General features: G+C 44.9%; 1 protein-coding gene across 4 annotated transcripts in view; it reads left to right on the top strand.

Annotated features, from left to right (window-relative positions):
- TAF1 (TATA-box binding protein associated factor 1) overlaps nt 1-27436 on the top strand; it is a 47375-nt gene extending 19939 nt beyond the window's left edge. For 2 of the 4 annotated variants that reach the window (XM_074207193.1, XM_074207195.1), the window contains 24 exons: nt 446-646; nt 787-928; nt 1079-1209; nt 2561-2641; nt 3669-3818; nt 3974-4093; nt 4337-4512; nt 5028-5269; nt 5765-5966; nt 6553-6718; nt 7375-7586; nt 9407-9515; nt 9660-9758; nt 10770-10947; nt 12723-12790; nt 13056-13178; nt 17402-17494; nt 17578-17662; nt 22402-22469; nt 22537-22653; nt 23616-23741; nt 24796-24946; nt 25440-25617; nt 25887-27436. In XM_074207193.1, coding sequence (XP_074063294.1) covers nt 446-646; nt 787-928; nt 1079-1209; nt 2561-2641; nt 3669-3818; nt 3974-4093; nt 4337-4512; nt 5028-5269; nt 5765-5966; nt 6553-6718; nt 7375-7586; nt 9407-9515; nt 9660-9758; nt 10770-10947; nt 12723-12790; nt 13056-13178; nt 17402-17494; nt 17578-17662; nt 22402-22469; nt 22537-22653; nt 23616-23741; nt 24796-24946; nt 25440-25617; nt 25887-26172 — 3504 coding nt within the window. In that variant the 3' untranslated portion in view covers nt 26173-27436. The remainder of the gene's footprint in view (nt 1-445; nt 647-786; nt 929-1078; nt 1210-2560; nt 2642-3668; nt 3819-3973; nt 4094-4336; nt 4513-5027; nt 5270-5764; nt 5967-6552; nt 6719-7374; nt 7587-9406; nt 9516-9659; nt 9759-10769; nt 10948-12722; nt 12791-13055; nt 13179-17401; nt 17495-17577; nt 17663-22401; nt 22470-22536; nt 22654-23615; nt 23742-24795; nt 24947-25439; nt 25618-25886) is intronic. The other 2 variants (XM_074207194.1, XM_074207192.1) reach the window with 2 other exon arrangements.
- The last annotated feature ends 522 nt before the right edge of the window (nt 27437-27958 follow it).

Raw genomic sequence — 27958 nt, 5'->3', positions numbered from 1 at the left:
TCTTTCTCTTTTTCTTATGATCTCTTTGAGATACAGATCCAGTAGTAGTATTGCTGGATCAAAGGGGATGCCCAGTTTTATTGCCCTTTGGGCATGGTTCTAAATTGCTCTCCAGAAAGGTTGGATTACTTCACAACTCCACCAATAGTTTATTAGTGTCCCAGTTTTTGCACATCCTCTCCAAAATTGATCATGTTCCTTTCATGTCATCTTAGCCAGTCTGATAGGTGTGAGGTGACAGGTACCTCAGAATTGTTTTAATTTACTATTCTCTTATCCATTATGATTTGGAGCATTTTATCATATGACTTTATGACACATAAATATGTGACTAAAATAATGTCTTCATATTCCTTGACCATTTATCAACTGGGGAATGACTTGTTATCTTATGAATTTGATTCAGTTCTCTATATCTTTTAGAACCTGTCTTCTTTTTTGATAGGCATTTGAGAACAACCTTTTCCGGGCTCCAATTTATCTTCATAAGATGCCGGAGACAGATTTCCTGATTATTCGAACACGGCAGGGTTACTATATTCGGGAGCTGGTTGACATCTTTGTTGTTGGCCAACAGTGCCCTTTGTTTGAAGTTCCTGGTCCCAACTCCAAACGGGCCAACACTCACATTAGAGACTTTCTGCAGGTCTGATTTGGTGGGGTGTGGCAGGAATGGTAGGGAGCTTAGCTGCCTGGGCTTCTAGGAGGCAAGTTCTTCTCACCTTCCTCCTGGACCCTGGAGATTTGTTGATGAAATTGTTCATTTGTCTGTGCTCCAATTGGCAGGTTTTCATTTACCGCTTATTCTGGAAGAGTAGAGACCGGCCACGGAGGATCCGTATGGAGGATATCAAGAAAGCCTTCCCTTCTCATTCAGAGAGCAGCATTCGGAAGAGATTAAAGCTCTGTGCTGATTTCAAGCGCACAGGTAAACCAAGGTGATGGCAGCTGTGCTTGTGACCTAACCTCCCTTGAAGTCCTCTTCTTAATCTTTGGCTGTCCTGTCGGAGGCCATGCATGGTGTCAGGCGAGCGGGGATTCCAAGTTCTCAGGATTTCACCTCCTGAGTCTTTTCCAGGAATGGACTCCAACTGGTGGGTGCTGAAGACAGATTTCCGTTTGCCAACTGAAGAAGAGATCAGAGCCATGGTGTCTCCAGAGCAATGCTGTGCTTATTACAGCATGATAGCTGCAGAGCAGCGGCTGAAGGTAACTCCTCTACTTTCTCCTCCCTCCGCTGCTACTGAGCTGTGTTTTCTCTTGACTCTAGAGGAAAACTCTAGGGCCCTGGTAGGGGAGGCTGCCTGCTTTTTTGTGTGGAAAACATTTGGAATGGATGGCGTGCTTCCTGTGTTCAGAGGCATTTGTTTTGAAAAAGGGTTGCTTCCATGGAGGTGATGATCAACCTTGATGGACTCACTCATTCCATCAGTGTAACAATTAGGGACAATTTGGGGGCTCTCTACAATGGAGAATACCATCTGTATCCAGAGAAAGAAACATGGAGTTTGAACAAAGACCAAGGACTATTCCCTTTAATTTAGAAAAAAAAAACCCTGATATCTTATTATGCCATCTTGCTATCTCTTATACTTTATGTTTCTTCCTTAAGGATACTCTTTCTCTCTCATCACATTCAATTTCGATCAATGTACACCTAACAGATTGCCTTCTGTGGTGGGTGGGGAGGAGGGAAGTCAGATTACGGGAAAAATTGTAAAACTCAAATAAAATCTTTAAAATTAAAAAAATAAAAAGGGTTGCTTCCCCAGTTTAGTGTTGATTGACATCTCTCTTCTTTGGGCTTTTTTTTATAATTAAATTTATTTATTTATTTTGAATTTTACAATCCCCCCCATCCCCCACAGAAGGCAGTCTGGTAGTCTTTCCATTGTTTACATGGTATACATTAATCTAAGTTGAATGTGATGAGAGAGAAATCAGATCCTTAAGGAAGAAAAATAAAGTATAAGAGATCGAAAAATGACATAAGATAACGGGTTTGGTTTTTTTTTTTTTAATTAAAGGTCTTTGGTCTTTGTTCAAACTCCACAGTTCTTTGTCTGGATACAGATGATATTCTCCATCACAGATAGCCCCAGATTGTCCCTGATTGTTGCACTGATGGAATGAGCGAGTCCATCAAGGTTTATCATCGCCCCTATGTTGCTGTTAATAGTGTACAGTTCTGGTTCTGCTCATCTCTGTAAGGAGCAGTGAAGTCCCTGTGGGCTGTTAACCTGGATCTAACCAGGCAGATCAGCGGCCTACAGGCGGTGTGTGGAGGAGAAGCCTAGGAGCTGTTTCCAGTTGTGTTTCTTCCAGAACTGGCAAGGACCAGGTGCCTTGAGCTGGCTTCCTGTCCCATAGACCTGCAGTTATGAGGAACTTAGGTTAAGACCTAGACTTAGACCAGAGACTTCCAGCATCTGTTGACTTAGCTGCAGAGCTTCCCAGGGGCTTGCCCTCAAGTGGCTACTTTTGTCTCTGCCCTGAGGGCATAGGGTAGGGTGGTTCTGCTGGGTGGGTGACTTGTCATCACTTTTGTTGCCCTCTCCAGGATGCTGGTTATGGGGAAAAATCTTTCTTTGCTCCTGAAGAAGAAAATGAAGAAGATTTCCAGATGAAGATTGATGATGAGGTAGCCCTTATGCTGATTCCTGGGAGCTCATCTCATCCACTTTTCTTTCCCTTTTTCCCCCTTAGCAACCAGCATGCTAGTTCCTTAGCTGCCTCCTCATTGCCCCGTTTTGTCCTGCTGTACTGGGAATGCCATTTCCCATTGAAAAAGTGAGTTTGAGAAGCTGCTTCAGCCTGTAATGGAGGGCATAGAGAAGTTGGCCAAGAGCTGAAGCAGGAAAGGGAGGGAAAGTAGCCTTGTTCTGGAGGGAAGTGTTCTCGACTGGTCATATGCTGCAGGGAGTGGGCAGAGGGGCAGCTGCTGTCTTAGAAAAATGATGGAACCGGTTTGATCAAGAGCCTGGAGCCCAGAATATTAGCCCCTGATTGTACATTCTGCCTCTTGATACCCAACCCCTCAAACCAGTTCACTCTAGGGCCTCAGTTGCCCAAACTGTCAGATGTGGTTAGGAAAATGATTTCAATGCCCAGAGAAGATTAGACTGTTTATCAACGGGGGAGACTGGAAAGAACCTAATGGGCCTTGACTTGTCTAGCCTGACTGCTCACATTGGAAAAGCTTGGGGAAGGCAAGCATTTTTTTTAAGTTTTTGCAAGGCCGTAGGGTTAAAGTGATTTGCCCAAGGCCACACAGCTAGGTAATTATTAAGTGTCTGAGGCCGGATTTGAACTCAGGTACTCCTGACTCCAGGGCCGTTGCTCTATCCACTGCACTACCTAGCTGCCCCCAAAACACCTTGGAGAAGAAAACATTCTCATTTCAATTTGTTTCATGATGTGGAACAGTAGCTCATGGTTCTGTGGGTGGAGGAAGGCCAGTGGTGAGGAGCATGTCTTCCCCATGGCTAGCCAGCTGACCCACTCCCCATTAAAACATTAGGAAAAAGGAGGATAATGTTCTGTGGTCCTTTAAAGTTCTAAAAGTTGATCTTTTGGGGGGATTGGTACGGGGAGGAGGATGAGTGGAAAATCTCAGCCTTTCCTGTGAGTCGTGCCACAGTCACTCCAAACCCTCCTTTCTGATCCAGGTGCGTACTGCCCCGTGGAATACTACGAGGGCTTTCATTGCAGCCATGAAGGGCAAGTGCCTCCTGGAAGTCACTGGGGTGGCAGATCCTACAGGGTGTGGGGAAGGCTTCTCCTATGTGAAGATTCCAAACAAACCAACTCAGCAGAAGGTGAGACTGTGGCCAGGGCTGTGAGGGCTTGTGCCAGGTGCCACCACTGGGAGGGACATTGACTGCAGGCTTGGCTAGAGGGTGACCTTCAGAGTGGTAGGCTAGTAGTAAGTGCATATTCTGGGGTTTTCTCATTGTTTTATGTTTTGAGCTAGGATGATAAGGAACCCCAGCCAGTGAAGAAGACAGTCACGGGAACCGATGCAGATCTCCGTCGCCTCTCTCTAAAAAATGCCAAGCAACTTCTCCGTAAATTTGGTGTGCCGGAGGAAGAGGTTGGTGTGGAGGAGGCTGACTGGGCTTTGTGTGGAGGGTAAAGCCAGCAGTCAGGTGTGAGGGGCAGCCTGGGGATTCCTAAGGTAGGTTGGATAGCAGGAGTCTCTGTATATTCTTCTCAGGGCTTAGCTTCCCCAAAGTCTTCCATTTCATCCACTTGCTTTTGTGGTCCCACAGTTCCTCATCCTATTTCCAGAATTTTTTAAAGCATTGAATTTGTATATGTGTGCATATTGTCACAGATCAAGAAGCTATCTCGATGGGAAGTAATTGATGTTGTGCGCACCATGTCAACAGAACAGGCTCGCTCCGGAGAGGGGCCCATGAGTAAATTTGCCCGGGGGTCAAGGTTTTCAGTGGCTGAACACCAGGAACGTTACAAAGAAGAATGTCAACGGATCTTCGACTTACAAAACAAGTGTGTTGCTAAAATGCTGTCAGTGGCCAAAGTTGGAAAGGGGAGAAGGGCACCAATCCTCAGGGCCTCCCAGAAATGTAACTGGGTAGACAAAAGTCTCAGGGACCAGAATAAGCCATCTCAGGGCAGGGACACAAGGGGCCAGGACAATTTATTCTCGTGGCTTCTTTGGGTCTGGAAGTAGTGGTAAGGCATTCAGGCAGGCTTTTGGAATGACTTGGTGGAAGGATTGGTTTACCAATGGTCTCCTTCGATTTGCTTCCCCCTTGAACTGGTACAGGACTTTAGCATTTCATCAGATGTGCTTTTTTGGGCAGTCTTTCTGGTTGAGTCCCTGGGGTATCTTAGCAACTTCATGGTTGCTAATGGGCCCTTCCTGGCCCATTGCTTGGCTTCCCTGATCAAATTCTATAGCTCTTGGAATGAATTATACCTTGGTGGGTTGTCTTGAGGTTTTTTGGTTAGTTTTTGTTGGGTTTTGTTTTTGCTGGTTCTCATGTTGGTTTTATTTTCAGAGTTTTGGCATCGACTGAAATTTTGTCAACTGACACCGACAGCAGCTCAGCTGAAGACAGTGACTTTGAAGAAATGGGAAAGAACATTGAGAATATGCTACAGAACAAGAAGACCAGTTCTCAGCTATCCAGGGAACGGGAGGAACAGGAGCGGAAGGAATTACAGCGAATGCTACTGGGTGAGGAAGGTGCCAATGACAAGGAAACGGGCAAGAAAGAGAAGAAGGACAAAAAGGGACTGTGTACGTAACACAACATGATATGCGGCAGAGTGTGGCGCAACAGGAAAAGTGGGGGATGAGATTAGAGAAGCCAGAAGGTCGGTAAAAAGGCAAATTGGACTCTGAAGCTCAGTAAAGGAAAAAATGAGAGAGACAGACATACACACACACACACATAGAGAGAGAGAGACCCGAGAGAGACAGTGCCCTATTGGGAATGGTGGGAACTTGCCATCTCCAATAGTTTATATCGACTTGAAATGAAAGCTGCTTAGCTGCTCTCTAGCTCAGGTGTACAACAGCATGAGGGTGGCCAGGGAGAAGGTAGCTTGGTGAGAGTGATGGACTGACGTTGTGATGAACAGAACCTCTTATTTCCCTTGCCTTCCCTTGCATACTCTCTTCCAAACCACTGTTATGTGCTGTCATCTTACACATCTTCACTCAGGCAGAGAAAATGCTAGCTGCTCAGGGTTACAGGGGGAAGGTTTGAAAGGCTTTTTCTCTCATCAACAGTGAGTTCTGGAGGCTCTCACAAGGATGATGACACAGCCTCTGTGACCAGTCTTAACTCCTCAGCCACGGGTCGCTGCCTCAAGATTTATCGTACCTTTAGAGATGAGGATGGGAAGGAGTATGTCCGTTGTGAGACCGTGCGGAAGCCTGCTGTCATTGATGCCTATGTTCGCATACGGACCACGAAGGATGAAGAATTCATGTGAGTGTGTGGGTCCTGGGCCTTGCTGTGGATCATGGTTGTCCTACAAGAAATGGAAAGCATGGCAGGATTGGGGCTCAGTTTGACCTTCAGCTTCATTGACAAAGTGGAAATAGTACTGATTTTGAGCTATGAGCTCAGGTCATCCAGTTCTCCTTCACTTCCTTGGGAGAACTGATTTATATTGGGTTTTCTCGGCAAACTTCAGATGCTTTGAGTAGACTTAATGATGACAACACCTCTACTAAATTGGGGAAGGTGAAATTTTCATTTTCATCTGTGGATTTTTTTTCCCAATGATGGTTGGTTGGCAGCTTTGATGGTCCTTGGGGAGATGGTGTTGAGCTGCCGTAAGATGAGAAGAGAATGTTCCTTATAACAGCAGCTTCTCTGTAGGTGAATGAAAGAAACTTCTTTGGAAGGGGAGGTTTGTTGCATTTGTGGCTTTCTGGGTCTAGGCTTGCCTGAGGCCCTGTGGTGTGTACCATCATTGCTTTCGAGACCCATTGTATTGGGTAGATTCTCCCGTCATTGGGCTGCTGGTAAAACACTCTGAGAGAGCCTGCCGGGAATGTGTTTATTTCAGTCGGAAATTTGCCCTGTTTGATGAGCAACACCGGGAAGAGATGCGCAAGGAACGACGAAGGATCCAGGAACAGCTGAGGCGGCTCAAACGCAACCAGGAAAAGGAGAAGCTCAAGGGTCCTCCTGAAAAGAAGCCCAAGAAAATGAAGGAACGTCCTGACTTGAAGGTAACTTTAAGCATCCAAAACAGTAATGCGTGGCATGACAGGCTTGCCAGCTGGCACAGTAAATAATGTGCAGGGCATGAAGTCTGCAAGACCTGAGTTCAGATTCTGCCTCAGCCATTTGCTAGTTCTTTGTGTGTGTACATATAGATGCATGTATGAATTTACATTTGTCTATATAAATCTATAAACTATAATTTTATTGGGTGCCCTCTAGGGAGGTTCAATTTCAAACCCCATTTTCCAGATGAAGTAGACTTAGGCCATTCGAGCTAGACTTGGTTGCCAGTGTGGAGCAATTGAGCTTTTACTTTGTCATTCCTTCTGGAATGTGATGTTCACGATTTTGCTGGGTTATTCTGATCCTGTTTGCTCCCTGCCCTTATTTCAAATTTCTTCCCAGTTCCATCTAGCTCACACTTGACTTGGACATCTTTTCTCTGGTTGTCTTTTTGGATTTTGCACTGTAGTTTTGTTCAACTTGGCACAGTTGTTTTCATACTCGCTCATGGGGCCTTTGAATGACAGATTCAGTATCCACAGGTCTAAGATAAAAAATCTGAGGTTCTACCTGGCTTATTACTTGCTTTGGAACAGTCACTTGGCACCAATAAATATGGAATTTGCTCCCCTCTGACAGGTAACTGTTCTTTTCACAGCTAAAATGTGGGGCTTGTGGTGCCATCGGGCACATGAGGACAAACAAGTTCTGCCCTCTATATTACCAAACCAATGCTCCACCCTCCAACCCTGTTGCCATGACAGAGGAACAGGAGGAAGAACTGGAAAAAACTGTCATTCCCAATGATAATGAAGAGCTTATCAAGGTGGAAGGAACTAAAATTGTCTTGGGAAAGCAGCTAATTGAGAGGTAAGGGGTGGCAAAGCAGGAAGTACCTGGAGGTCAGCGCTATGTTCCTGTGGTGGGTCAGTACTGGACCCAGACTGGATGGCTGTGCCCAGTGATCAGTGGGGGTCAGCTTCCTGCCCTTCTTTCCTTCCTTCTGTTGAACCTTTCCTACATACCAAAATGCCAGAAGAGGCAGGTGCTAGAGTAGATATAGGTCAGGAGCCCTGGGCTTGCTAAATCAATTGCAGCTTCCCTTTGACTTGGAACTTGTCATTTCCTTTTTCTGAGCTTTAGTCTCCTCATCTGTCCAAAGAAAAGATTGGATTCAGTGATCTCAGAAGTTCCTTCTAATTCTAACCTTCTGTGATTTGAGACATGTCACAGTTGCCTACAGTTTTGAAGGGCCCCTGCCCTCCACCACCTCTGAGTAGGCCAGGCTAGAGCCACACCTCTGTTAAAGAACTCCAGTGCATTTCTCCACCTGGCTTCTACCCCAGGGATTGAATAAAGAGTGTGTTCTGGAGAAGCAGCCCTTTTTTTTTTTGACCTGTGATCTCCTCGATCTTAGGTGCTCTCTGCAAATCCCAAGTCATCTGTGTCCTCTGTCGGCAGCCCACCAGCATGTGGGAGGCCTTCCCTGAGCCAGCTCTCAGGCTAGCCCATCTGTTATCCCTTGCTCTCTCTGAAACAAAATACCATCTTTTTTAACACCTATGTTTGTCTGGTGACACTATGTGACTGTGAAGGATGGAATCCTGCAGTCTCAGAGGAAGGCTGCAGCCTATTACTAATGATGACTCTTGAGCAAGAAGTGGCATTTGAACTCACCCAGGCCAGCTGTATAGCCAGATGGAGGGGTAACTGAAGCAACCGTAAATCAATATCGATATACTTAACAGGGTTTGGGGTTTGGAGTGGGGGGGTAAGTTAAGCATTTTTTTAAATCAACTTCAGCATCTCCACAGAAAACTCCAACTATCCAAAATTATTTACACCATCTCAAGCTCCCTTCTGGTTCGTTTCTATACCCATATCAGCCACAGCTGCAGTCGATGCGAATGTGTCCTTGTTTTGTTTTTTCATTTCAGACTATTTCCTAATACACATCCACATGCTTGATACTGACAAAGCTACAGTGTTGTGGCACCCCTTAGGTTTATACACCATCGTTTGCTCAACCATTTCCCTTTTGGTGGATAGTTTGGCTTGTTTCCAATTTTTGCTTTTTAGTTCTAGATAGCACTGTCTGAAGATCTGGGTATAACATAGCATTGTTTGCCTTGGGCTACACATTCTCAGGTGTGTCATTACTGGTTTGAAGCATAACTTTTGCCCAATGTCGCCAGATGGGACAACTGTAGGTAGGAAGGGAAATAAGAGCAATCGTGAGCCACCTCTAGGAGGAGAGCAGGGACTGTGAGGCTCGACTTGCTGGGATTAGGGGGAGAGTGTGTTTTGAGATCCTCCAACACCAGTTTGGATTTCTTCTTTTATTTCCATGCAGGTTGAGGTATGTGGCCAGGCTTTTTTTTCCTAAGTTAGAATCAGAGATCCTAGAGTTGGAAAAATACTTTGGAGGTCATCTGATTTAGCTCCTTTATTTTACATATGAAGAAACTGAGGCCTAGAGAGGCTGTAATTTGCCCTAGGTACAGGTAGGTACTGTGAGGTCCTGTGAGAGCTGAGCCTTGGAAGAGAGATGCCTGCAGGGCTTTTGACTTAAGTTCTTTCCCAACCCTAGACCCTTTTGGGGGGCACTTCAGAAACTTTTCTTGGGGGTGAGGAAATGGTCTCTGGGTGGCTGCAATGGGCCTGTACTTTGCAGCTTTTTTTTTTTATAGTGCAGATGAGGTTAGAAGGAAATCGCTGGTTCTTAAGTTCCCTAAACAGCAACTTCCTCCCAAGAAGAAACGACGAGTTGGGACTACTGTTCATTGTGATTATTTGAATGTGAGTTCCTGTATTCTTTCCCCCCTAACATTGCTTTAGATTTGACCCTTCAGGCTTGGCCTGAGAGAATGCCTTCCTCAGTTTTACTATTGCTTTCCCAAAGCAGCATAGGTGTAACCAGCTTTCTACTCTGTTCATTTCCAGCGACCCCACAAGTCTATCCATCGACGCCGGACAGATCCTATGGTGACATTGTCATCTATCCTGGAGTCCATCATCAATGATATGAGAGATCTTCCCAATGTGAGTACTTTGTATTTACTAGAGTAAAAATGGCATAACATCTTTCTTCTGTGTGACCTCATGGAGAGTGGAGGTTGGTAGCTGGTGGTTTCTATAAAAGGACATAAATGAACCTGGATAATGTTTTTCCAGGGACAGAGTCAAGTGGCTTTAAAAACATCAGACTTCTTTGAGAAGTGGGTTAAATTGGCCAGGGGGGAGAGGATAGTGTGGGAAGATTTGATTCCACATTTAGCTGCTTGGATTTTCCAGATTAGCTTTTAGCACTATGGACATGTTTCTCCAGTAATTTATTTTGGGGGAGGTATTATCTAGAACCTTCTCCCTCTGGAAAGGAAAATTGATTGTGATTAGGCTTCTAGAGGATGGAGAGACCTTAGGGCAGAATTCATCTTGCTTCTCTCTCACTTGCATTGTTTTTTTTCCCCCGTTGGATGAGGTCATCCTCGTCTTTTGACAGGACTATGGTAATAGTCTCCTGGTTGGTCTTCTTGCCTCTGAGCTTCCATTTCATTGCTCAGGTTCTGAAAGCTCTTCTACTTGACTTCATTAGCTCCCTGTTATTTAGTAGGCCAAGTGGAAACTCCAGTCTGGTGTTCAAGGCCTTCCCCATGTGGCTCTACTCTCGCTAATCTTTATCTCATCTTTCATATCCTTTTTGTTTTAGTCAGACTGCCCCTTGGTCTTGTCCCTACGCCTTTCCTTACATAATCCTCCCTGCCAGAGCTCAGATGCTCTTTTTTCCCCCATCCTTTCTCCCAGTGCCATTCAGGCCTCTGTCTCTCTCCCCTCTTCTCAAATTTCTCCTGACATTTGATACCACTTATTTGTTTTCTCTTGAGCACAGTCTGTTTTCAAAGAGCAGTAGGACCTACCTTAGCTATTAATTCTTTAAGGGCAGGACTCATTTCTTCTTGTCTTTGGATTTCCTCCATCCCCAGCATCATGTCTTTTGCCTTGTCAGTGCCTTAAATGTTGTTGAACTGAAATTGTTGCTCCTCATTTGCACAGACTTATCCTTTCCATACACCAGTGAATGCAAAAGTTGTAAAGGACTATTATAAAATTATTACCCGACCCATGGATCTGCAGACACTTCGGGAAAATGTCCGTAAGCGCCTCTACCCATCCCGGGAGGAATTCAGAGAGCATTTGGAACTGATTGTGAAAAATAGTGCAACATACAACGGTAAGGAACAGCAACTTCTTGACTAGAAAGGACTTGGCTAGGTTGACTGATCCAATCTTATACATCTAGAAGGTTGGGCCCAGACCCAATCTCAGCAAATTGAAAGAAACCGTGACACTGAGACTGCTGATTTAGTGTGTACTATGTGATATGTTCAGTCTTGCTTTAGGGTAAGGAGGTAGCGTGCAGAGCGGATGGAGGGTCAGCCTTCAAATCCAGAAGACCTGAGTTCAGGTCCTGTCTGTGGAAACTTAGTAGCCTCTCAGGGCACCAACAAACTCAGAATAAGAGGTTAGAGACAAGTTGCTGAGCTGCCTTGGTGGAGGGTATTTCCATATTGGGAACTCATCCAATTGATGAAATTATGGGTCTACCCAGAAAACTGTGAGATCGGCCTAGTTAATCTGACCTAAGGCCTTGGAAATAGGGGGCAGTCACTATGAAGATGACTTGATACAATTTCTCTCTGGCCCCTGGGTGCCTTGTAGAATTCATTGACTCCATTTTCAGACAGATTTTAGGAGCCTATTATGCATAAAAGAATAAGTTCTTTGAGATTCTTCATGTAACAGTTTCTGGATGCTCTGAACTAAAGCCTCTCCAGTGTCAGGGACTGTTTTGCAGAGCTAGCCCAGTAGTTCATGGCTGATCCTGATGTCAAGTCAAGTCATATGTGAGCTTGTAACTTGGCACTCTTACATCTAGGCGACATTGTTCATTACAGATTTGAAGCCTAGCATCAAGTGTTGCTAGTAATGCAGCATCTTGTAGCCTCACCATGGCCAAGAAAGCCTTGAGAGAGAAGCACCAATGCTGGAGATTCAGCCTCACTGTGTGCTGCCCACAAATCAGCTGTGGAAGGTTCCCCAACGGCATTGTTCATACCCATTGTTCTCCTAGTATATCTACCGTCCTAAGATAAACTTCCAAGTATACCAGAGGGATATATTCTAAGGAGCCTATGCCAGAGCCATAGATTGCTATGAGAACAGACCCGGCCACTGCCATCCTACCCAACGTCTTGGTTAATGTCTTGGTTAAACTTGACTGACCACAAAGTGGCAAGACAGGATGAGCAACAGTGGCTTGAATTGAGTGTTATTCACTGGGCTAGCTAGGCCTTTTCGAAGAATAGGTGACAAGTAAGCTAAAGAAAAATTACCAAGCTCAGAGTACAAAGGAATTACTTCAGGGATATTCTGAAGTCCACCTTGAAGCTATTGGTACTGAGAATAGTTCGGAAGCACTGTAGCATCTAGCCCAGGGGTTCTTTGCCTTGCTTGTGTCACGGATCCCTTGGGCAGTCTGGTGGAGAAGCCAGTAGACTCCTCAAAATCATGTTTTTCAATGCCCAAAGTACATAGGATTACAAAAGCAATCCATTCTATTGGTATACCATTATCAGAATATTAAAAGAAAACTATAACACAGGTTCACAGAGCCCAGGTTAAGATCCCCAATTTAGATCTGATCAGGGTGCAGGAGTCTTGGATGGGGAGAAAGAAAAGATCTTCAGTCAGACCATCACCCACAGGGTCTATTTAGTTGGATCCATAATCACCCTTAGTGGTATTACCTTTGTATCATAGTGAGAGAAGTAACATAGAAACCAGGCTGTGAACTAAGGGGTGAAATGTTTTGCACATCTACATATTGATAGATTTTTCTTGCCTTAATGGGTAGGCCATGTGGTATGGCTCCTCAGGGTGTTAGTACCATCAGGTTCCTGCATTGTAATGATCCTGACTCTTATAACTCTCCTGGTGTGATTGTAGGGCCAAAGCATTCACTGACTCAGATCTCTCAGTCAATGCTGGATCTTTGTGATGAAAAACTGAAAGAGGTAAGCCATCGTTGTCCCATGTTTTTCAAAATGAGGAAGGAGCAATGGAATCTATATGCAGAAAGCCAAAGGGGTGGGAAAGTTGGGAAGGTATGAGAGGGGAGAGGGGGACCAATGGGAAGAGGGAGGGACAGGGACAATGAATACCAGAAATCAGCAATTGCTGTGGTAAACTCAATGAGGAGAAATTTCAGAAGGATGAGAGCAAGCAGGCTGTGCACCTGAGCCATTACTATTTCAGACATCCCAATAACTTTCATTTCAGAAAGAAGATAAACTGGCTCGCTTAGAGAAGGCCATTAACCCCTTGTTGGATGATGATGACCAGGTGGCATTCTCTTTCATTCTGGATAACATCGTCACCCAGAAGATGATGGTGGTTCCAGACGTAGGTGACCTCTGTTCTGGGTAGTGTGAGGATGGTGCAGGGGTCAGGGGCTTGTCGCACGGAGGTGTGTGTGTGGTCAATTCAATCTTAAAGATGATTAGAACATTGGCCCAACGACATCACTCAAAGCAGAAGAGGCAGAGGTAACTGGATAAGAGTACAGTTAGATGGATTCAGGAATTGGTTGAATGACTGAACCAAAAAATGTCGATTAACAGATTGAATTCAACCTGGAAGGAGGTTTCTACTGGTGTGCTCCATACAGGGCTGTATCTTCAGGCCCATTCAATTTAACAAATATTTGTTAACCCTGTATATGAACTGGGTGCCAGGCCCCTGTACTAGGAAAACAGACAAACTGCCCTCAAGAAACTTACATTCTACTGGGGGAAGCAACATGTATGCAGATAAGTAAATCCAAGCTACCTGCAAAATAAATACCCCTCTTTCCCCCCATAAAGGTAACTTCTGGGAGTGGAAGGACAGACCTCTAAGGTAATGAGGAAAGGCCTCCACTTCATTTAAGCCTTACTAGGGAGATAGTGGTTCTGAAAGGTAGAAGTGAACCTTGAGGGGCAGCTAGGTGGCACAGTGGATAAAGCACTGGCCCTGGAGTCAGGAGTACCTGGGTTCAAATCCGGTCTCAGACACTTAATAATTACCTAGCTGTGTGGTCTTGAGCAAGCCACTTAACCACATTTGCCTTGCAAAATCCTTAAAAAAAAAAAAAAAAAAAAAAAAAGTGAACCTTGAGGGAGAGTCTGGCATTGGCACACAGGTGGAAGATGGAATGAGGAGTTTGGGCAAGCAGTCATCAGCCTAGAGAGAGATGAGCCAAGCCCTGGGGTAAGCCCTGCCCTTGAGGAGCTCACTTTCTAACATCATGTGGAAGTGAAGGTCCTATTGACCTTAGGGTGGAGCAGCAAAAGCAGGTGTTCAGGTCTCTTTTTTTAATTTTTTCAGAGTGATTAAAATGGTTTTTATTAAGATATCTTAACAAAATGGCGAACCTCTCATGGTGGGAGAGGGGGAGGGAAAACCCCAACATACTAGCTCTTTTATGCACTTTGAAAGGCTTTGTTCCTGCCCCTTTCATGCCAACCATAGGCTGGGGTCACAGATCTAATGGATACATTGGTTCCTATACATTTCCCCAGCCCTGCTCATTATACTAATGAGCAAGAACAGATAGATCTCCTTGAGCACGTGCAAAGGAGAAGGGCAAGACTGGGCTATTCTAATCTAGTTTGTCGGTTTTGGAATGGGATTAGGAGAACTCTCTCAGTTTTGTGATTGACTGGGGCCATTTCCCCTTTGTAATGGAATTCAGAGGGGCCCCCTCCACACCCTGTGAAGACCAACAAAGTCCTTCATTCCTCACAACTCCCCCCCCCCTTTTTTTTAGGTTTTTGCAAGGCAAATGGGGTTAAGTGGCTTGCCCAGTGCCACACAGCTAGGTCATTATGAAGTGTCTGAGGTCCGATTTGAACCCAGGTAGTCCTGACTCCAGGGCCGGTGCTTTATCCACTGCGCCACCTAGCCACCCCCCCAAGTTGTTAGAGTTGCACACCTATACTAATTTACTGATAGAATTTATTACCTGGGAGACACACTGGGGTAATAGGCTTATCCCACTCAGGGCCAATAATAAGATACCCAGCAACTGTTTTCAGATCTCTTTTGAAAGGTTATTTTCACTGACAGCCATCTCAGTTTCTGCTATGGAGCTAGTGGACAGGGTCAAGGACTTTGGTAGCCAAGTCTTACCTTTCCTTTCTGGGTCTTTGGTAAGGACTGAAAGCCTGGCTCTTTCCAAGGCTCTTGGGTTCAGGATCTTTGGCCATCTCCATTAGTCTGATGGTGGTCAGTGGTGGTGGTGGTTTGATTTGCTTGGCACATCTTTCCCATTGCCCCTCTCAAAGTGTTTGGCGGCTTCAGCTAGGCTAGCTAACTTGTTCTGTAGGTGGCACTTGGAGGGAGCTGGCACCTTCTCACTAGAGCTGTCTCCTTGAATAATGATTGAGGGCTGATTTCAAGAGAAACACTAGTCATCTGGTGGTAGGAGTAGGAGGGGTGCTGCTATTCTGATCATTATGCTTTTCACTCAGAGGTCAAGGGCCTTTAGAAGTTGTCAGGTCTAGTCATCTCATTTAATTTGTTTTTAGTTTTTTTATTTTTTGCAAGACAATGGGGTTAAGTGGCTTGCCCAAGGCCACACAGCTAGGTCATTATGAAGTGTCTGAGGCCAGATTTGAACTCAGGTACTCCTAACTCCAGGGCAGGTGCTCTATCCACTAGCCACCCCTAGTCATCTCATTTTAAAAATGAAGAAAAACTGAGGCACCAAGAGGTCCTATGATTTGTCTAGAATCACAGCTAGTAACTGAGGCAGGATTCCAACCTAAGTCTTCCTGCTGTTTTGCTAGTGGATGGACTGCTTATACATTTGTGTTTGACATGAAACTTGGAGAAGTAGCTCATACTCTTGACAAAATCAGGATCCAAAGAGATCCAAGACTAGAATTATGGTCTAAATCTAACAGGACAGAATTGAATAGCCATTAATTAACATCATCCTGCACTTCAGTTTAAAAAAAAATCAACTATCAGGTGTAGGATGGGGAAAAAGAGCTAAAATACTTCCATGGGAAAAGATCTGCAGGTTTTCAGTTGACTACATGATTCATAAGATCAAAAATTTCAAAAATGGCATGATCATTCAAGGAGCTTACCTTCTACTGAGATGAGCATAATAGGTATAAAGGAAAGTTCTGGACAAAATTCTCTAGTAAAATTTGAGGAGGAAGAACATTTTCAAATGAGGAAATTGAAGAAGACAACCTGGAGGAGATGGCAGTTAAGCTGAACCCTGAAGGATAGGAGAGATTCTAAAAGGTGTCTCTGAAGAGAGAGTGTGCATTCCAGGCTGGTGGGACTTCAGAGAATATGATAGATGCCATGCCAGGTGTGGGGAACAACTGCAACAGAGTGTGTGAAGGGGATGGAATGTGAGCCAAGGCTAGAAAGGCTGCTTGCAGTCAGTTGATGGTGGGTATTATATGCTAGTGTCTATTTTTTTGGAGAGGTAAGAGGGATCCAATAGGTTTTGTTTCATCTGAGGGAGCCAGAACTGGGCCTTTAGATTATTTTGGCAGATGTGTATGCAGGGGCAGAAAATGAGAAGGAAGGGAAACTATTTTAGGAGATTCTCAGAATTGTCTAAAAAGGAGATGCCAAGGGTCTGATCGACTGTCAGATGCCCTTAGCCTGAGCTAATGGAGGCATAGTCTAGAATTCAAGCTATTCTAGTTCTATTGTCCTCTGCCCTAGTCAGCCCACACTTGGAATACTGGGTTCAGTTCTGGTCACCCCATTTTATGAGCAGCATTGGCAAGCTGGAGCATGCCCAGAAAAGAGCAGTTTGGTGAGGGGAGCATATAAAACCATGTTCTTATGAGGCTGAGTTTTACCAAAGTGAGAATCCTTGTTTTGAGAAAACAAGTGAAATAGTAACCTGTCTTCAAATACATGAAGAGCTGTCATTTGGAAGAAGTGGCAGAATTCTTCTTTAGCCTTAGAGAACTAGGTCCAATGGATGAATTTTTGTCTCAGTATATGAAGCCAGTTTGTGTTATAGCCAGATCCCTGGCACTGTTAAGTGTTCCAGAAGCTAACTGGCCACCTAGCCAGGACTATTGTTCTAAAGAAGACTCTTAGAGCAGGTAGGTAGATAGGTAGGGATTGAGCGAGGGGGTCTCTTAAATTCCTTCTAATGCTAAGATTAGATTACATAATTCTTCCTGATGTCTTGGAATGTAGATGGTATGGAAGTGGAGGACGAAGGTTCCTGCTAGGTGGTGACCCTCCCTGAGGTGTGCAACCCTTCTGCAGTAGCCCTGCATTTGCAGTTCTTATGGTTTATTAGCAGGTAATATCCCTGGTACACGGGTCTAGCATCCCGATGAAGAGACTTCCACTTCAGAGCTCCTGTTTCCAACACTACTCTGGTACTGATGAACTAAGGTTTGGTTTGCTTTTTCCTTCCCCTTTGAGCTTCTTAGCTCACAGGGCTGTTCCTTCTAAGCATCTGTTCTTCTGAAATCCTCACCTAGGCTGGAAGATTGTTTTCAAGTGTGAACCTGAGAGGAGGAGGGCTGGTCAAGATTAGGGCACAGGAGGAGCAGGAGATCTCATCAAGTTACTCACTTTTCTCCTTCCTCTAGTCTTGGCCGTTTCATCACCCGGTGAATAAGAAATTTGTTCCAGATTATTATAAAGTGATCATCAATCCAATGGACTTGGAAACCATCCGCAAGGTGAGGGTTTGAGTGGGCAAGATCTTTGGCACTTGCTGTTTATAAGTTTGTATCACCTAACTGTTTGGCTTTTCTAATTATAGAACATTTCAAAGCACAAGTATCAGAATCGGGAGGCCTTCCTGGATGATGTAAACCTTATCCTAGCCAACAGCATCAAGTACAATGGCAAGTATTTCTTGCTGGAGCTCTCCTATGAGATGGGAGGTCTCAGTTGCTCTCTGCTCTCTTGTTCTGTTGTTAGAGATAGGCAGGAGCCCCAAGCCCCTCCGAGTGTGGTGTTCTCCTCCACAGAACAAGATAATCTTGTTTCTGCCTGGGCTTCGCCGTATTGATGGAAAGATCCATTTTCCTCTGCATGCTTGTCTTGCTTAGTGAAAACCAGAAATAAGAATGGTTCTTTGTGACTCTACCTCAGCATCACCTGAGACCATATCTGAACCCTGCGGTTCAGATGCACTCTGGAATCCAGTGACATATTTCATTGGATAGAGTGGGAAAGTAGACAGACCTGAGGATAATGGGACCAATGTGGCCACCTAACCTTGTTGAATAGGATGGACTCACCCCTTAGGTAAGGGTTAACATAAAGCAGGCTAGAGAAGTTTACCAGGGGGAAGAAAGGAGTCACCTGGTGTACTCGGAATAACTTTTTTTAGGAACTCCCAAAAGCCATCTAGTTCTACATCAACTCGTAAACAGGGAAAAAAAGTCTGGGGAAAGATACTTTCAAAAGTGTATATTAAGAGGGGAAGATTCTGGATAAGAGCTGAAGGGACAAATGAGAGCTTTCACTGCTGATAGGCAGCAGATTGCAAGAAGCTCATTTGATTAAAAGTTGTATTTGTGAATGCTGCCATTCTGCCTGAAGACCCAGGAAATGGACCATTCTGTCCATCTTCAACCTACCTTATTCAGGCAGCAATGGGAAGCCTTCTGGGGAGCCAGGTGGCAGTTCACTGTGCTTTCTTGGGAACTTTTCCAGAGATACAGGTTTGACCTCGTCAGCCCAGGGCAGGGTAGTTGGGTAAAAGAAAGCAACAGCTGACAGGAATGCCATGGATTCCTTTGGTTTGTTCCCCCGGCTAGGGTCCCAGCTTCCCCTCCACCAATCTTGTGGCAACATTTCTAAGCATGCCTTGTAGGCAGATAGCTGATGGGTTTTGGAAAGGCCAGTTAATTATAAATTGAACAAAACCAATTAAAGTTAAAGGTTACTAATCCCTCCATCATGAATGTGGCAAGAAAGGAAGCTGTGCTTGACAGGAATCCCTTCGTTACTGGGGGGGGGGGGGGCTGGAGGCCGAGCTTGAATCCCAATCGAGAAGGCTGAGAATAGGTCCTTCCCCCACTCTGAATCAGGCCCCTCAGAACCCAGACAGTTTTTCCAGAAGTCATCAGGAGAGACTGTACAAAAGAACCCCCCCAAAAAAAAAAATTCTAAAGTTGGTTAGAGAGTCAGAATCCATTCCAGGAAACTTGCCCATCCATGTCCTCAGGGACCTTCCATTCCATCGATTTTATGGATGCAGAGACAACCACTAAGGTGTGAAGGTCATCAGGGCTTAGGAGACAAATCACAATGCTCTCTTGAACTTTTACCCAGGGAGTCCCAAGAAGTGGGAATGCTTCCCTAAAATGTGGGAACCCAAGTTCTTAAGGTATCCTCAAATTTGGGATGGCTAGAAATTATGCAGGCATAGACAAGAACAAAGATATTACTTCTAAAGTTCTGTGACTTCCTCAGTGGGCTCTCTTTTCTCTTGTTACTACTGCTTACACAGTAGCACACCTTGGCAGTGCTGTCTGTGTATTATGCATTATTTTATTTGAGGCTGGTGCTGTTAGGCTGATTTTACCAATGCGGAAACTGAGGCACAGAGGTTGAGTGACTTGTTAGGAAGGGTCTGAGGCAAGATTCACTCTGATTTTTTCTTACCTTCAAATGTCCACTAGATCACTTAGTGGCCTGCTAGTGTAGAGAGTCATTTTCCCTTGATGATCTTAGTAGATGATTTTATCCTTGTTTTTTGGGGTGGGTGGGATTCATACCCTACCCCATGTGGCCACCCATCTGGTGATAAACCTGTCTCTCTAGGCTGGTCTTCAGACAGCCTTCATTGCTAGGCTCCAATGTTGGGCCCTTCCATACCACCAGGGGCTCAAGAATCTAATTTTCAGGAAGAAACAAGATGTTAGCCATCTTGCTTTCTTGTGCCAAGGAACATTTCATGGCAGTCTCCTCACTAAGTTTTTCCTTTGAAGGGGAAGAGCTGAGGGACAGCCTGGAGGCTTCTCTAAGCACCTTGAGACCTCAGAGTCTAAAGCAGTAGAGCAACCCCACAAATGAGGGTTTTGTCCCAAATTAATACAGAATCTCTGAAAAATAGAAGGGTTCTTAACACCATCTAGGCCAAACTCCCTCATTTTACTTATGAGGTCACTCGGGGAGCAAGTGGCCCGGGTAGGATTTGAACTGGGGGGGGGGGGTTGGTGGGCCTTTAGAGTGCCCAGCACTTACTGAAATCTCTCCTAGGCCAGCTCCGTTGCTCTTTCTTTATCCACAAGTAGCCACATTTCCTGTAGAAAGATTGTAAATTGCAACTTGGTCTCCAAACCAAAGATGGGCCTGCTTTCAACAATGTAACCTCTCGTGCTAGGATAGGAAACATTGCAACAGTTTGCCTGTGCTCCCCACTCAGACTTGAAGGCAGCTCACTTAAACCAAAGGAGACACAGTGTAGCAGTCAAAAGGCAGATCTGGAGCAAAAAGCTACTGGTGCCAAGAGAAGAAACCAAAGGGATGATGTTGTTTCAAACTCCCAAGTCAGAGAAATGGTCATCTGCTTCTAGTCACTATAAAAGTAATGGTTCTGACCTCTTTTCAGTGGCAGCGCCCTTTCGGGGAACACCTTCTTGCAGTGTAAATGGGCAGCTTTGGGGTACAATTTCACTTTAGAAGGGTGACAGACAAGATTCTGAATTCAGGTCTCACTGACTCTTAGGAGCCAACACTTTTGAAAATACCATGCTGGAGCAGGATCAGAATCGAGATGCTGCCAAGTGACCCAGGCTTTCCCCATATGTTCAGCTCAGCAAACTAGGAAACTATTGAATTAGATAGACTAAGGGGTGGCTAGGTGGCGAAGTGGATAGAGCACCGGCCCTGGAGTCAGGAGTACCTGGGTTCAAATCTGGTCTGACACTTAATAATTACCTAGTTGTGTGGCCTTGGGCAAGCCACTTAACCCTATTTGCCTTGCAAAAATCTAAAAAGAATTAGACTAAGCCCAAGATTTTGAGTCCAAATGATTTCCTTCAAATAATGAGTTGTAAAGGAAGATGTTTATTATTTGTATTTCAAGCACATTGTGATAATACTGATGGGGGGGTCAAGGAAGGGTTATTTGCTATGAATCTGCTTTCTAAATGAGATCATGTTATATGGGCTCAAACAAATGAACCTATTATTCTTTGAACAACTCTCACCTTAGGGTGGGTCTGAGTCAGTGTGGGAGTCTTAAGAAACCCTGCAGATCTGCCCTAAGAGCAAATTCTGCCTGGATAGGAAACACTGCAACAATTTGCTTGTCCACCCCACTCAGACTTGAAGCCCAAAGAAGATACAGTGATGCAGTCAAAAGGCAGATCTGGGCCAGAAAGCCTCAGAGTTTCAGAGCTAGAGAAGGACTGGGATGCAACATGGTGGCTCTTTTTTTCAGTTTTTCCAATCGCTTGCTACCCTTTCTGGGACTGTTTGTTTTAAGGTCAAAGAATTATGAGGCCTTTCCAAGGGGATTTATCAGCTTGAATTTCTGCAAGAATTTGCTGGGTAGATTTCTTACCAAGAACTGAAGAGGCCACTATAGTTGTTCCTGTGATGAATGTCAACAAATATTTGTAAATCGCTAGGGCGCCTGCACTCCGAGCTCTTGGAGGAGGCACACCTTCAGAGTTGTTGGATGGAAAGGAAAAGGCTTGGCAATCTGCAGACAAACATATGTCTTTATTCCCATGTTAAAAGTGGGTTGAGATATGTGCTCTCACTGGCTGGAGCTTCATTCTCTCTTTGGATCTGACCCAAGTAATAGAGAGGATCCTTTAAGAAGCTCATGGCTACTCTGCCCCTTGCTAGAGACCTGTAGCATCTGCTGCTAACTGTAGTAGTCTGTCTCTTATCACCGAGTGTCTTCATTGTCATCTCTTTGCATCCAAGTATTTGAGGGCCCCCTGGGAGGGTGAAATAAGACCATGAGAGATGCAGCCTCTCCTCACTTAGAGGATTCCTATTGGTCCTGGAGACTGCTGGTACTGGGGAACCATTGACTTGGGAATTGATGGCATTGTCTTCTGTTATTTGAGTTTGGAGCGGACAGTTCCTGTTATGACGTGTTTCAGTGAATGTCTGAGAGGTCCATTATCTTAGTAGACTATTCTGTTCTCAAAGAAGTTTGTGATCATTGGGGATACAGGATTTGGGGTTCACCTATCCAGACCCTATCTCTGCTTAATGCTCTGGTAACTACTGGAGAGCAATGCAGCAGTTATTGTTTTAGGCAGATATTGCCGTCTTTTTATACAGGATGATGGGATAGCATCTACAGTTGTGGAAAATTTTGTTATTTAGTTGACAAGCACCTCCAAATAATGAAGCCAAATATCAAACTTGAGATCAGAGTCTCACTGGGTTAGAACCGGAGGGGCCCCAGGGGTCCCTTGGTTCAATTGTTTTTTTTGGCAGAGGAGGAAACTGAGGCCCTGAGAGAAGTAAGTTGTCCAGAGCCACACAAGTAGTTAGTAGCAGAGGGTACTAAGATAATCACATTATTTGGGTGGTGAAGTGACAGCCTTGAAAACTCCAGAACTGATGGCAGTCAAGGCAATAGCTTTTTCCTTTTTATTTGTAGGTTCTGATAGTCAGTATACCAAAACTGCTCAGGAGATTGTGAACATCTGTCACCAGACTTTGGCTGAAGTAAGTGACAAAATTTGCTCCCCTGAGATCCATTTTTGGGATAATTACATTTTGATTGTTTTTCTAGTATGACGAACACTTGACCCAGCTTGAGAAAGACATCTGCACAGCTAAGGAAGCCGCTTTGGAAGAGGCTGACTTAGAAAGTCTAGATCCAATGACTCCAGGGCCTTATACTCCTCAGGTGAGTAAGGACCTGGAATCTTCTCTTTTCAGAGAAGTGACGTTACAGTTGGCTTTTCAAGCACCATGAATCCTGGCTAGCTGAAACATTGCCTATGTCACATGGGGATGAAGATGATCCGCTCCTCTTCCAGGGAACTGGCTGCCTCCCTGGTTTGACTCATCCTCGACTATACTTAGCTAAGCTGTAATGCCAGAAGGCTGGCATACTTGGTGGGTAGGAATTAGCAGAATGATGTTGGCTCTCTTTCTGGAGTTTTAAACGAGTTATTTTAAGTTTCTGATGTTTTTAGAGGCATGGCTATACTTTAAACGGTAGGGCTGCTAGGTCACACAATGGATGGAGCACTGACCCTGAAGGTAGGAGGACCCAAGTTCAAATCTGGCCTCAGACACTTACTAGCTGTGTTATTCTGACCAAGTCAGTTAACCCTTATTGCTTCCAAAAAAAGAAAGAAATTGGTTATACTAGTTTTCTTGTTTATGTTGATTATTGGTTATATTTTAAAAGTGAATCAGAGCAGTGCCAATGCCAGCTCAGTCCCAGCCCCAGCAACTTGCTTGCTCTTTGGCACACAGAGGAAACCCTACTGTGAGCTCGGAGAGCTGGAAACTTGCTAATCCCTCTAAACCTGGCTCTCTTTTTACCTTGATGCCCTTCAGAAGCAGGCTACTGGGCCTTTTTCTTCTCAGAATGCTCCTACTATTGGGTTCCCTAAACTCGTCTTACTTTCTTTCCCCCTTTGGGGGGGGGGTGTTTTGGGTTTTTTTAGGTTTTTGCAAGGCAATGGGGTTAAGTGGCTTGCCCAAGGCCACACAGCTAGGTTATTATTAAATGTCTGAGGCTGAATTTGAACTCAGGTACTCCTGACTCCAGGACTGGTGCTCTATCCACTGTGCCACCTAGCAGCCCCTTTCTTTCCCCTTCTAAAGAAATGTTATGGGATTTGTTTTGTATCACAGCCTCCCGACCTTTATGATACAAACACATCCCTAAGTATGTCTCGAGACGCCTCAGTATACCAAGATGAAAGCAATATATCTACCATGGACACACCAACCACCACCCCAGAGAAGCAGGGGGTACAGGTGAGAATTGCTGTCCTTTCAAAATAGGCTCTTAGCCATGACGAACTATTCACCCTTTGATTCTCTGCAAAGAGGGCCTGAAATGTAAACAAGAAAGGGGCAGGTCCATGGCCCCGTAATCTTAGGTCCCATATGGATACCATAGCAGAGCTGCAAGAAAGGTTTGGGTTTGTGAGAAGTATCTGATATGTCGGGGTAACCTTATGGGCAGCTCAAAGGAAACACTATAGTTTGGTTTCTCTTTCAGGGAAGAACACACTTGGTAAGGACCCAACTCATTTCAGGAGCTGACAAAACAGTCTTCTCTCTAGGTGGCAGCAGGAGGCCAGGAATTCTTCTAATTTTCTTTAGGGGTCCACAGTGAAAGGAATGAAAAACCTAAAAGGTCTCCTTAGTCACCTGAATTGGATAATTCAGCCTAAAGTTTATGATTAAAAAGGAATTTCTACCTAATGTTGTGTAGGAAGAAGTAGTGGGAATGGACTAGACTGGGGTTCTACTCTAAACCTGGGGATTTATCCCAGAGAGGGAATTCAGGGCAAAGTTCACAGACCCTAAGATCCATGTACATCCCCCCACTTGTAGTTCGGTTGACTGATCAGTCCATGATGTACATCTGTTCTGAGTATTCCTGCTATGTTGTACTCCTGCTGGCAAGTCCCCTCGGTGGTGTACTGTTTGTGGTACTTATTGAGATGGGCCAGGACCAAGGTAGGCTAGGCAAGGAAGACTCTGATATATGGAGATTGCAAGGTAGGAGTAGGAGGATTGGAAACCTAAGGCTGCAGTCCCAGTGAGTATGATTGTAGAAAGCCTCTGATTGCCTGTGTCCTAATGATGGGAATTCCATCAGCAGCAGGGTGGGCCGGTCTGCCTCCAAAGTGACAGAAGCAAGCTGAACCCAGATCATAGGACAGAGTAGCCAGCTCGACAAGCATTGTTTTCCAAAGCACTTTACTCTTTCTGAGATGGTAGGTGGAATCGGTGGTGGTTGGTGTTATGTCATTTACATCTCTTAGTGTGAAGTTTTTGGTCCATCTGTGTGATATATAAGGAAGAAGATGGGGATGGTGACCTTGCAGATGAAGAAGGGACCGCTCAGCAGCCTCAGTCTAGCGTCTTGTATGAAGATTTGCTTATGTCTGATGTCGAAGATGAGGAAGAAGATGCAGGGAGTGATGATGAAGGAGATAATCCTTTTTCCTGTAAGTTACAGTCTGTTCCCATGCATAGGAACCTCACCATGCATAATTAGATAGCTTGTAGCAGTCCAGGAGAAGATGCTGCAGAAGAGAGAGGGACAAAAGGGGTGATTAGATAAGCCTAATCTGAATTTTGGCCAGGGCTAAGAGAGGTGCATGGTATGTCGAATATGTTGAAGAGGAGATGATGTTGACAATGGTAAAACAGATGGAAAATAGCTTATTGGGGGAAAGGAAATCAATTCAGCTTCAATTTTCAAACTTCAGATCTTGCAGTTGTCTACTAGGAGCCTAGCCCAAGGGAGCCCTAAAGGAAGAAATGGAAACAAGTTATCTATGAATAATTGTTTTGGAGACACATCCCTAAGGAGAGGCCCCTTAAGCCAGGCTGGATAAGAAGTGGTGATTCTGTCAAGCTTATCCTGAGGCCAAGGCATGGGAAACGGTGTAGGGGAGATATGGGCCAATGAACCCCAGTACCTTTCCATTTGTACAGCTATCCAGTTGAGTGAGAGTGGCAGTGACTCTGACATGGAATCTGGTGGAATGAGGCCCAAACAGCCCCACGTGCTGCAAGAGAACACAAGAATGGGCATGGATAATGAAGAGAGCATGATGTCGTATGAAGGAGACACTGGGGAGGCCTCTCATGGGATGGAGGACAGCAACATCAGGTAATAGACATCAGCATCAAAAAGCCCCAACATACACTATGGTTTCTTCACAGTGGCAGAGTAATCGCTTCAATACAAACTCCTTGACCAGGAAGTCTCCCAACTAGTTATGAATGGGTTGTGGCAAGCAGGGCTGCATTTGGGGTCAGATCTGGCATTTTGGGTCTCGAGGGGAAGTCACTTTGCTCATCTGGGAGTGGAAAGTGGGAGTGGGAGCACATAATCTGAGTTTAAAAACTTAGATGAGGCCATGACTTTTATCTCCTCAGTTATGGGAGCTATGAGGAACCTGACCCCAAATCGAATACTCGGGATACAAGTTTTAGCAGCATAGGTGGATATGATGTATCGGAGGAGGAGGAAGAAGAAGAAGAGGAAGAAGAGGAGGAGGAGGAGGAGGAAGAGGAAGAAGAGGAAGAAGAAGATGAAGAAGAAGAAGAAGAGCAACGTGGTGGGCCAAGTGTCCTCAGCCAAGTTCATCTGTCTGAGGATGAGGAGGACAGTGAGGATTGTCACTCAATTGCTGGAGATAGTGATTTAGACTCTGACGAATGAGTCTTTCTTAGGTCCTCCTTGAGATTTTAGTTTTCCCCCAAGAAGTACATATCATGTACAGTATCTGATTGAGCCAACAGATGCAAATGTTGGCTTTTTTCCTTTTTAAATTACCCATAAGTAATAATAAAGCATCTTTCTGGACTCTACTAGGTTGAATGGCATTGTTTTCCAAAAATCCCTTTCCTACCTTGTCTCAAAATTGCTTTTCTCTTCTGACTTCATTTCTCATTGGTCAGTTTTCCATTTGAAGCAGGGGGTGGGGGGTGGAGTGGAATGGAAGAGAGAGGGTCCATTTATCAAAAACCTCACTTGCTTTAGGGATTTTTTTGTCCCTAACTAACTGAAAAAAAAAAATGAAGCCTCCTTTGCCCTCATACATTCCAGCTTCCCCCTCACCTCAAATTATATAGCTTCCTGCTTGGCACATAAATAACCCTCACCGGCAAGGCTAGCCTTTTCTTGACTTCTTTTCATTCCTTAACACGTTCTACAGAATGGTTGTTCCTGACTTGATTCCACCGGAGCTTTTTCACTCCAGTGTCCACCCACCCCATCCCTCCTAATCCCTCTGATTCTCAGCAGGACCATCTCAGATGCACTTCTTTCCATTCGCTCAAAGGTTGACAATGTTCCTTTTAGCCAATTCATAGGTTTCTTCCCAGTCCTCCTGCTTTCTGCTTATTCTGTCTCCGTTTGTCACCGTTGAGCACTCATACTTCCCTTGACTTCAGTGATACTGAATTCTGTCTCTCCCTTTATAGCTCCCTAAAGGTCAGATGCCCTTCTCCGCTTTGTCCTCAGACTCACTCAATTCTCTCTCAGTAATCTTGGACATTCCCTTAGGCTTAGGACTTCCAATTCTCTCGGTTGCAAACCTCTACCAAGACCCAGGCCAGTAATTGTCACCTGAAGCTGAGAGATGTTGCCCTGATTGGGAAGGAGATGGTACTTTCAGCTGAACCACAGACCCAAATCTAGGTTTTCTTAGCTCCGTCTGCCTGGGTTTAGGCTAAGGCTACGAGAACAGGTCCTTGATGCCTGGAATCATTTCTTTTTTTGTGTCCAAAACAGAACTCTCTCCGCAAGCTGGGTCTGTGTCTATGAACAGTACCATTATGCTTAGCATCCTCAACAAGCGGCTACATTTTTTGCCTTTCCCAGTACTCAGTTTGAGGCAACTCCTGTGTATGGGTATATGTCAGACCTCTGGCCTGAGCTAAGTCAAGTCAATCCAAGTCATCAAGCACCTGGTCTCAGCTTTCTTCACTGGTAAAATGGTGGCGGTGGTGGGGTGGGGATAATAGCACCTACCTTCCAGGGATGTTGTGAAGATTAAATGAGGTAATAGGGGGTGGCTAGGTGGTGCAGTGGAAAGAGCACTGGCCTTGGAGTCAGGAGTACCTGGATTCAAATCCAACCTCAGACACTTAATAATTACCTAGCCATGTGGCCTTGGGCAAGCCACTTAACCCCATTGCCTTGAAAAAAATAAAAATAAATAAATGAGGTAATATATGTAAAGTCTTCAACACAGAGCCCGGAACCCAGTAAGTTCATGGTATTTTATCCCACTCTCCACCGAGGCTCTTCCAAACCTTTTCATTCCCCTCCTTGCCCCCAATCCCTCGACTTTGGGACTTCATCCCTTACTTTTCTCCTCCTTATTTCACTTCATCTAGGTACCTTCTACTCCTGTGTCCTTCATTCTGTCTCCCATGATGAAGTGACCCTTCTTGTCAAGGCAATAGACCCTTCTTGTCTGCATAACACAATCCCATTCCAA

This window comes from Macrotis lagotis, chromosome X (assembly GCF_037893015.1).
Source record: "Macrotis lagotis isolate mMagLag1 chromosome X, bilby.v1.9.chrom.fasta, whole genome shotgun sequence".
Taxonomy (NCBI): domain Eukaryota; kingdom Metazoa; phylum Chordata; class Mammalia; order Peramelemorphia; family Peramelidae; genus Macrotis; species Macrotis lagotis.
This window is presented reverse-complemented; position numbering and strand designations above follow the sequence as displayed.